At 43.9% G+C, this 13721-nt stretch overlaps 1 protein-coding gene across 1 annotated transcript in view; it reads right to left on the bottom strand.

The window, feature by feature from the left end:
• The window catches only part of BRSK2 (BR serine/threonine kinase 2), a 311906-nt gene that overhangs the window by 82501 nt on the left and 215684 nt on the right, over positions 1-13721 (bottom strand). The window contains exons 5-6 of the mRNA XM_040066118.2: positions 10957-11097; positions 840-956 (exon numbers count right to left, since the gene is read on the bottom strand). Of these exons, the coding sequence (XP_039922052.1) occupies positions 840-956; positions 10957-11097 (258 nt within the window). The remainder of the gene's footprint in view (positions 1-839; positions 957-10956; positions 11098-13721) is intronic.

Genomic DNA, 13721 nt, shown 5'->3' with positions numbered 1-13721 from the left:
ATGGCACCAGGAACTGGGGAGCAAGGTCCAGTGGTGCCCAAGGGAAACTGAATTCCCATGGAAATATCTTTAGACTGCCCCTGCAATATTCCTCTGGGCAGGCTCCTTTGTACCTGCATTCATGCCCTGCCTGTCATTGCAAAGGGCCCTGCTTCCTCCCTGTCACTCCTGCATGGGACCTGACAGAAGCAGTCTTGAGCATGAACACGAATAGCTGCATGCAAGCAGACAGCCTACATAGGACATGCAAATTCCATTTAAGAACATTTTTCCACCCCTTAATATTTTTTTCAAAGCCTCTTATTAAAACAGTCAACCACTGCTCTCAGTTCCCAAAAATTATATGGCCAGTGAATGCAAACACACCAGCATATGCAGACGAATCCAAACCTGAAAGCCTCGATTTTTATATCTGGATGTGACACCTGCAGTGGTGTGCTTTTCACTGTAAAGCACTTAGCCGCCCTTCTTTTAGCTTTCTTCTACACTACATGTGTCATATAAATTTATTGTCTTGCTGGCAAACACCAGTGCAGTATGTAGGTCTGCAGGTCTTTACTGAAACCCTTACTATAGACAACTTCTATGCATGGAATCACTCCAGAATGAGAGGTTTTATTGTTTCATATTATTCATTCTTTATACTTGTATGCACTTTGTTTGTTAAGTAAAATAGGTTTTTTTCCACTTTTCTCCAAAGAGTTTTTTTATCGGACTGGTTGGAGGGAGGGGTCATTTGGGTTTGCGTCCTGGAGGGATCCTATTCAGGGGTTTTCTCCCAAATTTGTCCCTAAACCAGGACAATCCCTCACTTTTGTAATATGCTTTGAGACACTCACCCACAACTGGTTTCTAACAAGCTGTCCCCAACCTGCAGCGATGCCATCCCGAAGTCTGCTATCCGGATGTTGTTCTTCTCATCCAGCAGTAGGTTTTCTGGTTTTAAGTCCCTGTGGCTGTAAAGAAAGGGTCAAAATGCAAATTAAATTATCCATAACAGCTTTCCCACTCCAAAATTTGTTCTTTATCCAGAATAGAATCCAACCCTTTTTTACTTTAATTAATTTAATTTGTTTTCCTGTCCCAGGCAGGAGAACACACATATCCGAGATCCAATCCTTGCAGTATTCTAGACCGTATCCCAGATGCCCATTCCTGGTGAATGCAAGGCCTGCAGTGTCCTGACAGGAAAGAAACATCTTCGACTTCCAGTGATACCAACACAACATGAGGGAGAAACTGAGGGAAATAGAAGGAGGAGCATGTCAGCCTGGATTTAGGGCTGGTATACTCTATCATATGACAGCTCCTTAAGGTAGGAGGCAACACCATCAATATATTCTGTCAACAGGAAAGAAAATGAGTGATATTCACAGAAAAAACCTTTTTGATGTAAATGCTACTGGAAAAACCTCCCATTAGGAGTTGTTTACACAGGCATAAGACTTTGAAATAATTTTGGGTAATTAGCTCTGATGGAGAAATTCCTTCAACTCAGCTGTGCTTTTAACTGAGGGTGTCAGCAGTGGGAAGGAGAGAGAGGATTCCCTCCTTTCCATCAAAGCATGATTCTCTTATTATTTGTCAACAAGGCAAGAGCCAGGTAGTCACGACCTTCATGATGACAACTCCTGCTCTAAATCATACACTGACAAATTTATTAATTTCCACTGCTCACAGCCAAAACCACTGTGCACCCATGTCTGCTTCTAAGTACCCAGGTGATTATGTACAACTGTAACATTTACTCAATTTCATATCCAAAGACAAAAATCTTGCACAAAATTTGTGATGAATGTGCTTTTTTTGTCCTTTTTATTTGCAGCTCTTGGAAAGTCACAGAAGTGAGAGAAGCACTTCAGGCAGAGCAAATACAAAGCTATTTTCTTGGTTATGCTTATGAGTAGGCAAAATTACTCTGATAATAAAAGGTCTAAATAGCAGCACCCAAACAGGCAGGACTGCCAGCTTCCATGGACAGAACACACATCTGTGGGAAATGGACATCCAACAACACTGAGTGTCAGGCAAACAACACCCACTTGCAAAAACTTACAACTAAAAGCAGTTACTCTGAGCAGAAACTGAACTCAGTAAAAGAACCAGGTGTCAGAATAGTCAAGGGACACCAATCACGGAAGCATTTGTGCCACGTCCTCTTCACTTTTAAAAACATTACTCTAACACTCCTCATGCATGCAAGTTTAATTCTATCCCTACAAAAATGTAAAGGTGGACAGTCTCATCCCTCTCAGAGCAACATGAGCAGTATGACAAGGTCTTGGAAATTAGATCCTCTAGATTAGATCTGAAGAGAAGAGGAATGATCAGTTAGAGACAACTTGTAAATAATGCAGGTAAATTCTATGTAAAACCAGAGCACACAGTAATAGGATACCTAGGGACTGTAACAATTATTTCCAAAGGAGACTCCCAACAAAACAGCACACATTCAAAGCAGTTACTAGTCATTCACCTCACTGAGACCTATGATTTGTTCTCTCCTGCTTTTTAAAATTTAGTCTCCAATCTTGCATAAATATGATGAACCCTGTGTGTTAAAATGGCCTTGTTCACAATGAGAAAACAGGCCCGTGGATAATAATTGTGATTCAGATTTGTGCACATTTTCATCTGAAAATGCAAAAGGTGCTTTATCCAATCTGTATTTCTCATAGACATTCGAGGTAACAGAGACAGAAGACTCACTAGCTCTGTAATAACCATCAAGATAGTCATAACTAGTTGACATAAAAATGCAGGAGATGAGTGAAAAGGACAAGTTCCAAAGGCAGCAAATGACCAATTAATGACCAGGAAAAGAACTCCTGAATGTCATTATCTAGGACAGCAATCCCAGACAAAGGCAAGATCATCAACACCTGCCAAAGTTTAACATACTCCAGCTCCAGCAGTGAAATGGAGTGAAGAGCCCCCAGTTGTAAGGCAAGTGAAGAAAGCTGCATGCTAATGAGACAGTAGTATGTGATTTCATCCTTCCTCCAGCAGACATCCGGGACAGTTCTCATCTTACAACTGCTTTCAATAATGGGAAGACCTTATCCAGCTGGGGAGGTGTGCTGCAGTTCCCCTGTCTGAGGACCTGTGCTCAGGGGCAAGTAACAGTAAAGTGATTGCTGCTCGTTTGATGCTATGAAACAAGAAATTTCCCCACAGCCCAAGCTGAGGGAGCGTCCTTCTGCTGTGCAGTTTTTCAGTGACCATAGCTCTCTTTCAATCTTGGCAATTGCTCCTGGCTGACTGCTGAATGCATACATGGTATAGAAGTTCAGGGTGCTGCAGCCTGTGCTTGTTCCACTGCTTGTGAACTGCATGATACAGTATGATTCATATATACAGTCTATGACAGGCATACTGCTGACATGTGACTTTAGTGCCTAAAAATTGAATCCTTTGCTTATCCTCAAGTTGTGTGGCTCATTTAGAGAGCAGGAGTGACCAAGGTGGAGCACAGCCTAAGCACAGGATGTCCACAAGCCTGCATGTACACTCACAACAAAATATCTTACTTCAGGAACATGGTGCAGCTAAAGGAAATGTAAAAATGTTCCCTTTCCATGGCTGAAAGCTTCCAGCCTTGGCAGATCTGCCACAGGCCCCAGCTGGAGCACAATGTATGTGAATCTTGAACCAGCCCCATTTCCAGACCACTGAGAGGCAGTGAAAGGGAAGGGACAACACCTTTGAAAATCGGGACAATATTCAGTCATGGAGTCTCCTTCTCCCCCCGTCATCCGGTCTTCCCATCAGCTGGGATCCATAGCACAGCTTTAGGAATGGGTTTTTAGGGAGAATCAAGTGAGGAAATGAGGTTCCTATAAGTTGGCGCATATATTATGGTTTTGTTTGAAAGTCAGTGCAAGAGAGGAAAAAGGGGGTACCACCATCCACATTCCAAACATGGACTAAGCTTCACTTCACTGCGCTGCACAGTGCTTTTTCATGCATGATCTGTCTGATGGAAGTCTTCAGGTAGAGGTGCTGACCCAGCTCCCAGTGAGCACTTTGAAAGCCTTAAGTTGGGATCTGGGGATTTGTGGGACTAAGATAGTATGTGTGAAGGTAAAACTGGAGTAGCAGCAGACCTTAGTGTGTTTAGTTTATCTTCTTTTTCCTTTTCCTTTTTGTTTTTCTTTTTTTTTTTCTTTTTCTTTTCCATTTTCTCTTTTCTTTTCCTCTAGATACTCATCAAAATAAAACCAAGAAAACTAATCAGCTCTTCACTATAGAAATTATCACTTCACTGAGCAGAGAGGAAAATTGTTACATTTATGGCTGCCTGGCCCCTAAAATACAAGAACAGCTTTGATACAGCAGTTTTGCATCTCTGACCCTTCTCCATCCCTTTTTCAAGACAGTCTCTAGTGCCCAGCATGGATGGTTAGCCTAGGCATTACATGGCAGCCTGAGCACGGATTTTGTATTTTGGCAGCACTGCTTTCAGAGATCAGGGTGCCAGTGGGACCAGGCAGTACTTGCACATTAAAACACAAGGGAATTATATGCCCCAGTGAAAATTTCCCTCTAGCTGGAGCATTTCTCTGATATCCATCTTTGGGCCACTTTGAATTTGCCAAGGCAGCATCCTGGGGATAGGAGTCAGGCCAGGAGTTTGCACCAGAGCGGCAGAACCAGCATCACTGTCACTGGGAAAGAGACTTCCTCTCTGCATTTGCATTTCCCATCTTTGTATTGCCAGCTTTTCAAATGCCACAGGAAAGGGAGAGGAACATATGGGAATAGGGAAGGCTTGTTATAATTTACCTAAGAGCCCAGAAGCCTGGACTGCCTAATGCACTCACATTTGAAAAGAATTCTCTTGTGCCAAAATGAAACAAAACAAAACAAAAATCCCACTGTATGTGGTAATTACTTGGCATTAATGGAACAGTGCAAAGTAAATGCATTTAATTTGGTTCCATTCCAGCTGGTCTCTCTGGCTCTTCATGTCTTACATGACCGCATCAACTCCTCTCTCTGCAGGTGAACAGAGGACTCGTTACCCTTTCCTTGTTCCAAAGGCTCTAAAGCTGTAGGGGCTTTATCACATGGCTAGAAAACCAGAAGAGAAGAATGTAGCTTCTTTTCTGACAAACACGGCAAACCCTCCAATTGAGCTGTGCATAAGCTGAGAAGGAATGAGAAAGAAACGCAGGACTGCAGAAGAAGTCACTGTAACCCTGATCCATAGTGGCCACGGACTCCTAAACCAAGATGACAGCACAAGAAGTCAGCCTCAGGAGCCAGCATCCAGTGGGCTTTTGAAGGGAGAGCATGTGAGTGAAAGCCATGGAGCAAGCCGTGGCAGGGGAAGCACACACTGACAGACTCTCTGCAGCATCCCTCTTTACAAGTTACAACAGAGGCTTTACAATTTCTTTGCAGCATAAGATGCATGCCGAGCGAGCTCTGAAAAATTGTTCCATGGAAATGGGAACCATTTTTGGAGGGGGTGCATTGAAAATGAAAGGCACAGATACACATTAATGTGTTCCAGCTTCTCACTTACACGCTGGCCATTTGCACTTTCTAGTCAGAGCCAGAGATGCTGTTCAGACAGCTCCTTTAGTTCCCTCCAGTGTTTTTCCAGTCTGTTCTCCTGCCCTGACAATATCCCTGTACCTGTACTGCAGCAACTGCAGAAGAAACATGCTCTGCCTGTCACCCAGGGCTGCCAGAAGAATTCTGGTGTAGGGACAGACTCTAGATCTTGGATTCAAAGGAGCTGTCACCTGGCATGAGATGACAAACGAAGCCATTATTTTAAAGTGATGTTTGAGCTGAAACGTTCGTATCAGTTTCTATGACAACTCATTGTAGGTCACAGATTTCTAACCCAAGAAACCTCTTAATTGGAGTAGTTGCAGGCCATTTGTACTAATCAAATTGTTGGCTACTTTGCAAATGCTTTTCTTTCTGACCCCAAACTCCCAGAAGGGCCAGACCACAGAATAATTGTTCTGCAGTATTCCTCTAAAAGTGCCTGATGTGATGCAAATAAATTATCAGTAACAATTAATAGCATGAGAAGAATATTATGAACTTCATGAGCAAAAAAAAGCTTTAATCTTATTTTCTCTTGCTTCTGCAAATCAGATCCAAACATGTAAATTGCATCTACCTACAGAAGATTCTTGGTTTATAGCCATGGTTGCTATGCTCAAATTTAGTAAGTTTTCACAGAATTCTGCAGAACAAGTAAATATAATTATAGCTAGGAAAAAGGACATCTTCTATAAACATATCAGGAGTTCTGGGGAAGGGTTTATATGAATAAAACATTGCTTGCTTTTAAACAATTATTTCCATCGATCCATTAAAATATATTGTTTCTCCCTGCCAACCTCTCCTCAAAGCATATATTCATGTATTTCAAAGCCAGAACAGCCTGTCAGGTCTGATCACCACTGCTGCACTTCCCAGAAAATGTTACCTGGTTATGCTTACAGTAAGACCGGCAGTTTTGAGTTTCCAGTGGCTTACATAAAGAAGACGACTTACAAAAATACACGTTCCCTGGCTTTAGCTGAGCTGGTAACTTTGCCTTTGGCATTGCAGCTCCTGCATTTGACGGGTTTTCCCCAGTTCTCTGTATAAGGAATGTCTGAAAATTCCTCAGCATTTTACAGTGACTCTTGAGCACAGAACTGAATCTCCTGGATTCAGGTAATGAATGGTGAGTATCAGCTTCCAACAGGGGAAAAATGCACCTTTCTCGCTTCTGATGGTCTGAAAGAAAACTTGAATGCTCGAGTACCAGGAAAAACAGAACAAAACAAACCAGCAACAAATCTTAATAAATTCCGCCATTTCTATCCCAGTTTCACATCTGGAAGCCTTGAGTCATGATTTCAAAGTGTCCATCTGCTGCAGTCTTCAGCATTTAACAGAATGTCCCTGAGGAACACTCCAGCACGCTCCTTATAAACGAAGGAGGGCAAAGCAGGAGTTATGAGGAGGGTGGCACTACATGGCAGAACAAGGCACCTGGCATTCTTGAGCTCTCTCTGTTTCTCAGAAACACCCCAGATTTCTCCCTAAAGCCTGCTTCCCTCACTGATAGCGCTCTGCAGCTCCGGCCGGCAGGAATATACCACAGATTTTGGCACTACTGCTGTGAAATCTTGAAGCGCTGTTTTACAGGGAGCCTTCCCCTCCCTGCGCTGAGGGAAGAACACGAGGCAAAGTCAAACAAAGCTGTTATTCATCGCCTCAGCCCTCCAAGTCACACATGCCCATGCCCACGCAGGCACACACAGGGACTCTCCAGCAAGAGCCTTCCTTGGGTGCACTCACACACAGCCCCGGGCAAGGAAGGGAGAAAGGGCCCTCGTAATTGTCATTTATCAATATTCATAAAGAACCTGTCTTAACCCCTCTTGTGCACGCTCAGGAAGAAAAAAAAGGGGGGGGGGGGGGATGAAACGCAACCAAAATAAAAATAAAATGAAATAATCATCTCCCTGCTCATTACCGCGGGGGATTTCCTCTCAATGTCACCACTGCCCTGCGCAGTAATTGGCATTATCTGTTATCTCTGAAGCCATAATAAGGTTTGCCACCGGGCATTTTGTGTAATCATATTTTTATTTGTCAGCTCGCGCGCCGCAGACAGCGCAGCGCAGCCGGGCCAGGCCGCGGGCGCGCGGCGGGGCAGGGGCCGCGCGGCGCCAATGGCGGCTCGCGCCGGTGATGTCACGCCCAGCCAATGAGGCGGCCGCCAGCCCGCCCCGCCCGGCGCTGCAGCATTCCCCACAGGCAGCGAACGGGCTCTTCCCGAGGAGACCGAGCGCTTGGCTCCTCGCCCCGGACGTGCTCACACGCGGATCCCCACAGAAAATACAGCCGGGCACTCGGCCAGCTGAGAGCTGCCCCGCACTGCGGGGGCAGCGCATTCAGAACGAGCTGCTGGTTCGGGGCACCCAGCGGAGGTACCCTAAAGGCCTTGAATTTAGGAGAGCAGACACCCAGTACGAGGTCAATCTTAGGCAAACCCCATCGGTTACGTCCCAAAAAAGCTTTCTGAGCTCTGATGGCCTTGCATGGATGTCCGGGGAAGCTCAGGTCCCCGTGCCATTCCCTGCGCGGCTGCTCGGCGCGCCCTTCCCGGGCGCTGCAGCACGGTGCAGAGCCCTGGGAGCACAGGGAAGGCGTGCAAGGAGAAGCGATAATGCTGCAACGCTGAGCCAAGTGCTTGACGGCTCAGGGGAGGCTGCGAGGTACCACAGACCCCACCTGATACCCCTGCGTGGTGCCACTCGCGCCCGTGGGTCCCTGGCGTGGCACGGTGCTACGTGCAGACAAAAGTCCTCAAAGGACCTTAAAGTGCCTAACCCATAAACGTTCCCTCCATGGTCAACCTGCACCAGCAAACCCTGTAAGTGACTGCACCACAGAGTGAAGTACATCAAATATTCCCCCATGTTTCCAGTAAATAAAATAAGGACAGGAAGCATGTAACATTTTTAAAACAACACACAGACTCAGGCTCCACACCTATTCTGCTTCCTTTTCTCAGCTGCTTGTTTGAAAACACAGTAGCAGCAGAAACTTTTTACTGATGGGAGGGGGACTGGGGAATCCTTTCTGAATCTTTGGTCCAGGAATGCTGGTCTATCAATGCATTTTGAGCAATGAATGCTTAATGTGGTCACATGCTGCTGTTAAAGTACGCCACAGGTATTTTGCAGTGTTTGGGGATGTACAGGAAGAAGATGGGACTGTATGGGTCTGGGGATACCAGGCTATCAATCTATTCTGCCAGTAGGCTGGAGGCACCCACATTTAGTCATTAAGCAAAGCAGAAGCCTTCATTTTTCAATGTGGTCATAACTGGATAACCTGGCTGATGAGATGATTTGTCATTTCACTGCCCCACGACAGGACAAGGTCAGGCTTCATTGCTTAGGAAAGCACATTAAGTTTTACACTCACACATATATTTATGCATGCTCTGATTTTCTGATAACTGTCCAGAATACAGCACGGAATATAACACAGATCACACGAGTCTCAGAGTGACCTGGAGGCAGAGCTTATGATTTACTGCTAACTTAGCCAGCACTAGATGCTTGTCAGGTGGGAGTTAGCAAGGAGATGGGATTTACTTTCAAACGAGACTACTGCCCACAATCCAATACATTTAACAGAGGAAAATGGATTTCTCAAGAGAGACATGCATCCGCCTAGAAAATTCCACATAGTGTTAAACCTGCAGAGATGCTTGTCTGTCTGTCTGACAGCCTCACCATGATCCTCACTCAGTTTACTAAAGTCTCCCAGATCCAGAGGTATCCATAACAAGTCCAAAGGATTAGCATGTATGTGCAGATATGCATGCTTTAGTATAAATTTCTGTTCAATGGGGATTCTGATTTCTCTGGGATATTCATTTGGAAGTGTAAATAATTTCTCTTCAGCTGTACTTAAACATTTTTGAGTGTTGTTGGAGTGGATCCCTTAAGTATAAAGCCAAGTAGGGAACAGAAACATGTGTGTATGCAATCCAGCAGTGGTTACACTGCCCAGTGTATGTAAAAAATAACATGTCTACAACCTGCCAAGGATCATGCTGGTTCTAAGGAGGTCATGATCACTCAGTGCAGTTGAATAGCAGGGAGGAAAAACTGTGGAATTCACAGAATGAAACTGGTCAGAGGTCACTGCCAACAGAGAAGCCTGAGATCCTCTAGTTAGGGCATGCAGTCTGCTCTTGGCTTCTCTGGGAATTTCTCTGACTATTGCTAACTCTGCCTGCATCAGGTAGGCATTGTCCTCAGGACCTTCTCACCCAGATCCACCACCTTTGAACTGCCTCCTCTGCTAAGAGCATGCTGTTCTACTCTTCTTATACAGTATACTCTTCTTAATATACCCTCAAGAAAGGCTCTTCTTTCCCTTTCCATTTATTAGAAATATGCTCTCTTACAGATCACTATTTCCTGCTGAAATGACTCAGAGATGTAGGGGGAGGGGGCTAGAAGAGCAAGTTAAATATTTAAACATCCATTTTCACTGTGGCCATCTGGTTTGTGAGTTTTTAGCACAGAACTGGGGGTACAGAAAATCTCTGTATGGGTAACGGAGAAATAACCACCCAGTGATTATGCAAATCCAGTATCTCTGAGTGGCCCTTGGCCTCCTGGAGTGGGGGATCTATGGCTGGCTGTGGCTTTGGAGAAGCAGCTATGAAGACATAATGTAAATGTTCTCCCCCAGCCAATCCAAATGCAAGGAGCTGCATTTGTGAGAAATGAGCAGGCAGTTATGGGTCAGTAGCTGTACGGAAACTCTTATGCTCAGACTGATGGCCACAACTTGATTTCAGTATCATTCAAATTATCTCAACTTGCTGAAGATGAAAGAGAAACTGGTCCAATATAAAGCGGCATCTGAAAGCACAGGTTAACCACACTCCATGCTTAAATAATATGATGGAGTCAGTAAGAAAATTCTTCCCTACTGGAAAGGAAATTAAAGGCAACAGTGACTCAAATGCCCAGAGGGGACTCAGTAAAGGTTGCCAAAAGCCAGCAGGTTTCCAGAAACTGAAGGGAACTATAAAATGACTTCTCTGTATTTGCAGTTGTCCAGGTTTCTTCGGGGGTTCCTTTTGATACAGTGTATGTAGTTCTTAGTTATTAGTAAGTGCCACAAAAATTATGGAAGTAAAACTTTTTCCTTGGTGGTTTTGGTTTTCCTGTGTAAAGCATTCCCTGCAAATTAATTCTTCTCCAGTGAGAAATGATGGACAATCTTTTCCATGAGAAGTCTGTCTGTGACTGGTACACTGTCTCACATGGACAAGAATTAAAAAATACATCAGCACTTTACCCAATGCTTTTTGAGCTTTACAACATCAGTTACTCAAAAGTATCAAGGTAAGATCCCTTTATTATGTAGCAGGGAACTCCCATTGGAAATGGCTGCACTCACCATATTGAATGACTATGGCAGAAGTCTAAAGCAGAGATGATTTGTCGGAAGAACTTCCTGGCTTCTTTTGGTGTCAATCTTCCCTTTTTTACGAGATAGTCGAAGAGCTCCCCACCTGACACATGTTCTAGCACCAAATACCTAGAAAAACACAAAGCCGGGATTTTGTAAGTGCGTGATCACACCAACCCCCTCAAACTCACAGTTATATACATACACTTCTGTTTATACGTAGTCAAGGGGAACACTTCCAGAAATAACAGTGGAAGAGAATTGGAATTTTAAAATCAGGAGTGATTAATACATTTATCAGGGGTTCTTGCAAACTTTACCTGCCATTGTTAGATTCAGTGTCCAATGGCAGAGCAAGACATAATCAGGAAGCTAAAAATTACTCCAAAGACCAGGAGAGGAAGCAGAGAATAATCAAGTGTAAGCTTCCACAGTGGAGTAAGACTCTGTACCGAGAAGCCTCATGTCCTTTAACTAAGCTGACAATTCTTTTATAAAACAGCTGTGGCAAAGCTGCAGTCAGACAGAACCAGACAGATGTCAGCAAACCAGAATGAATTAAGAAAAGGTGAACAATGTACATTATTAAAACAAAGAAACAAAAGTACTACGTGTGTGCAGCCTATATAAAAGCTTAGCTTTTGCTGCTGAACAGCAGTAATTTGCAGCTGCCTGGCCGTGCAACTCACAGGTGAAAAATGTCGCACTGAGTAAATACATGTGGCACAAAGGGGGCCTAGGAGCAGGAGAGGAAACTTCTGACCTCATACAGCACTCCTGGCAGTCACAGTGCAAAGAGTGAAACCTAGAAGGAAAGGACTTGCCATGGAGAGACCGTCTTGCTGTTTAAAGTAGGGCTAAGCAAATGAAAACCATATAAATCTCTGGAAATGTTGCATAATAGTGGGAGCGACATTTTTCCCAGGGAAGTGGCAGGAACATCATTAACTGAGTCCTTTAAGAACAAACAAGTTTGAGTGTACTTCTCAGTCCCTGCTTCCCAACAGCACAGCAGATCATACTGAACTTTATGTGCAGCATGATCCCTCAACCCTTTGCTTTACAGCAGCGTAGTTTTACTACCAGAATTAATCCAACTCCTCAAATTGAGTGGACAATGAAGAATAATTAATCCAGGATACTGTCTTCCCTGTACTTCAAGCAGCATAATCTCCATGGAAATTTATGAATTTGAAATGAAAAGCGGGCAAGATTAATATAAATTGGGGGTCTTAAGTAGTCCTGTTGTCAATGTTTCCAAAAAGCTAGGACAGTAGAAGGGCTAAAAGCAGTTGCGAGGAAAGTAAAGCTTGCTCAATGATAATGGCATTAGCCTTGAAGTCAGAAAAGTGGGACCTGAGCTCCTGGTCCATCATCATCTTCTGTGTAACTTCCATGTGTCAGTTCCCAGCTATCAGAAGAAAAAAGCACTTCCCTGCCTTACAGAAAGACAGATATTGGTATTGTCTTGCCAGCTAAATAGGTACTAAAAGGACACAAAAAAATGGACAAAACCATAAAATTATAAACTTGGGGCAATTAAAATTGTACTTTTGCATTTTTTTGTGTGCTGGGTACACCCTGGTAATTTGGAGATCACTTTATAGATATAACATTTTTTGAACAAGTCGTCCAAACACAGACAAAAGCTGACACCCAGCAGCCATGGGCACTGGGGTGTCCTGTCCACATTGTCAAGTCCCAGTCCTTGGTTCCTAAGCCTTGGCTAAGAGATAGTCTGGTCAGAAGGTTTGCTTCATTCTCCCTCTCATACTAGATCTGGCTAACTATCCAATATGGCAGACCCAATTCTGGCACAGAATCAGTCCTAAAACTCTTCTTGACAGCTTGCTGTCTCACTGTGCCCAGCAGAAGCTGGATACAGCAGTGCATCTTGCTCCCAAAATTCAAATTGCTAGCTGCTTTCTTTTTCTGGGAGGTATCTTACAAAGATGATTGCAGTTACAGACATACAGAACACCCTCCACACTGGCTTCAAACAAACCGTTTTTGAAAAATACAGACCCAGCATTTCTGTCACCCACAGCAGGAACTGTGAAGCAATTTATTTTCATCAACTTCATCTTATTAAAAACACTCAACAAAAATGCACTGACACTTGTATGAAAAATAAAACAAATTGAAAGACAGGGAACATTTACAAGGTTATTCATTTTTTTGCTTGTCACCTAGAAGCACTAGATATAATAATGGAAATGAACAGGGGAGAGCATTTGAAAAAGATTTGTGCCTATGACAAGTCAAGGGACACAGAGAAGCAGAGACGATGTATTCTGATCTGACAAAGCCCCCAACATGACATGAGTGAGAAGGATGACAAACACATTCCTCAGCGGTTGAATGCAAGAAAGAAATGCTGCAGGGATCATTCCACAAGCACTACCGTGGCTAAACTACAGCTAGGATTTGTGAGCTCAGGTTGTTATCTGCCAGCCCTATTCCCTCTAGTACCTTGTGGCGTTTTTTAGGAGAGCCCCCAACAAGGAGATTTTTTGATAAACAAGGGCATAATTCAGCACCTGCCCCCATCTCTGTGCAAGCCAACATTCTGCTGGCACATTACATGGCACAGTAGTAGTACTGTAGTAGTACACAGTAGTTCTTTCCAAACAAGCCGACAAGAGGGGTTTGAACATTTCCAAGTGTTGCACTGGTTCTAAGCACCACTGGACAGCTACACAAACCCCACTAAGTGCTGCATATCTGTTTCTACCCATCTCTGTGTGTATGAG

This window comes from Hirundo rustica, chromosome 6, assembly GCF_015227805.2.
Source record: "Hirundo rustica isolate bHirRus1 chromosome 6, bHirRus1.pri.v3, whole genome shotgun sequence".
Lineage (NCBI taxonomy): Eukaryota > Metazoa > Chordata > Aves > Passeriformes > Hirundinidae > Hirundo > Hirundo rustica.
This window is presented reverse-complemented; position numbering and strand designations above follow the sequence as displayed.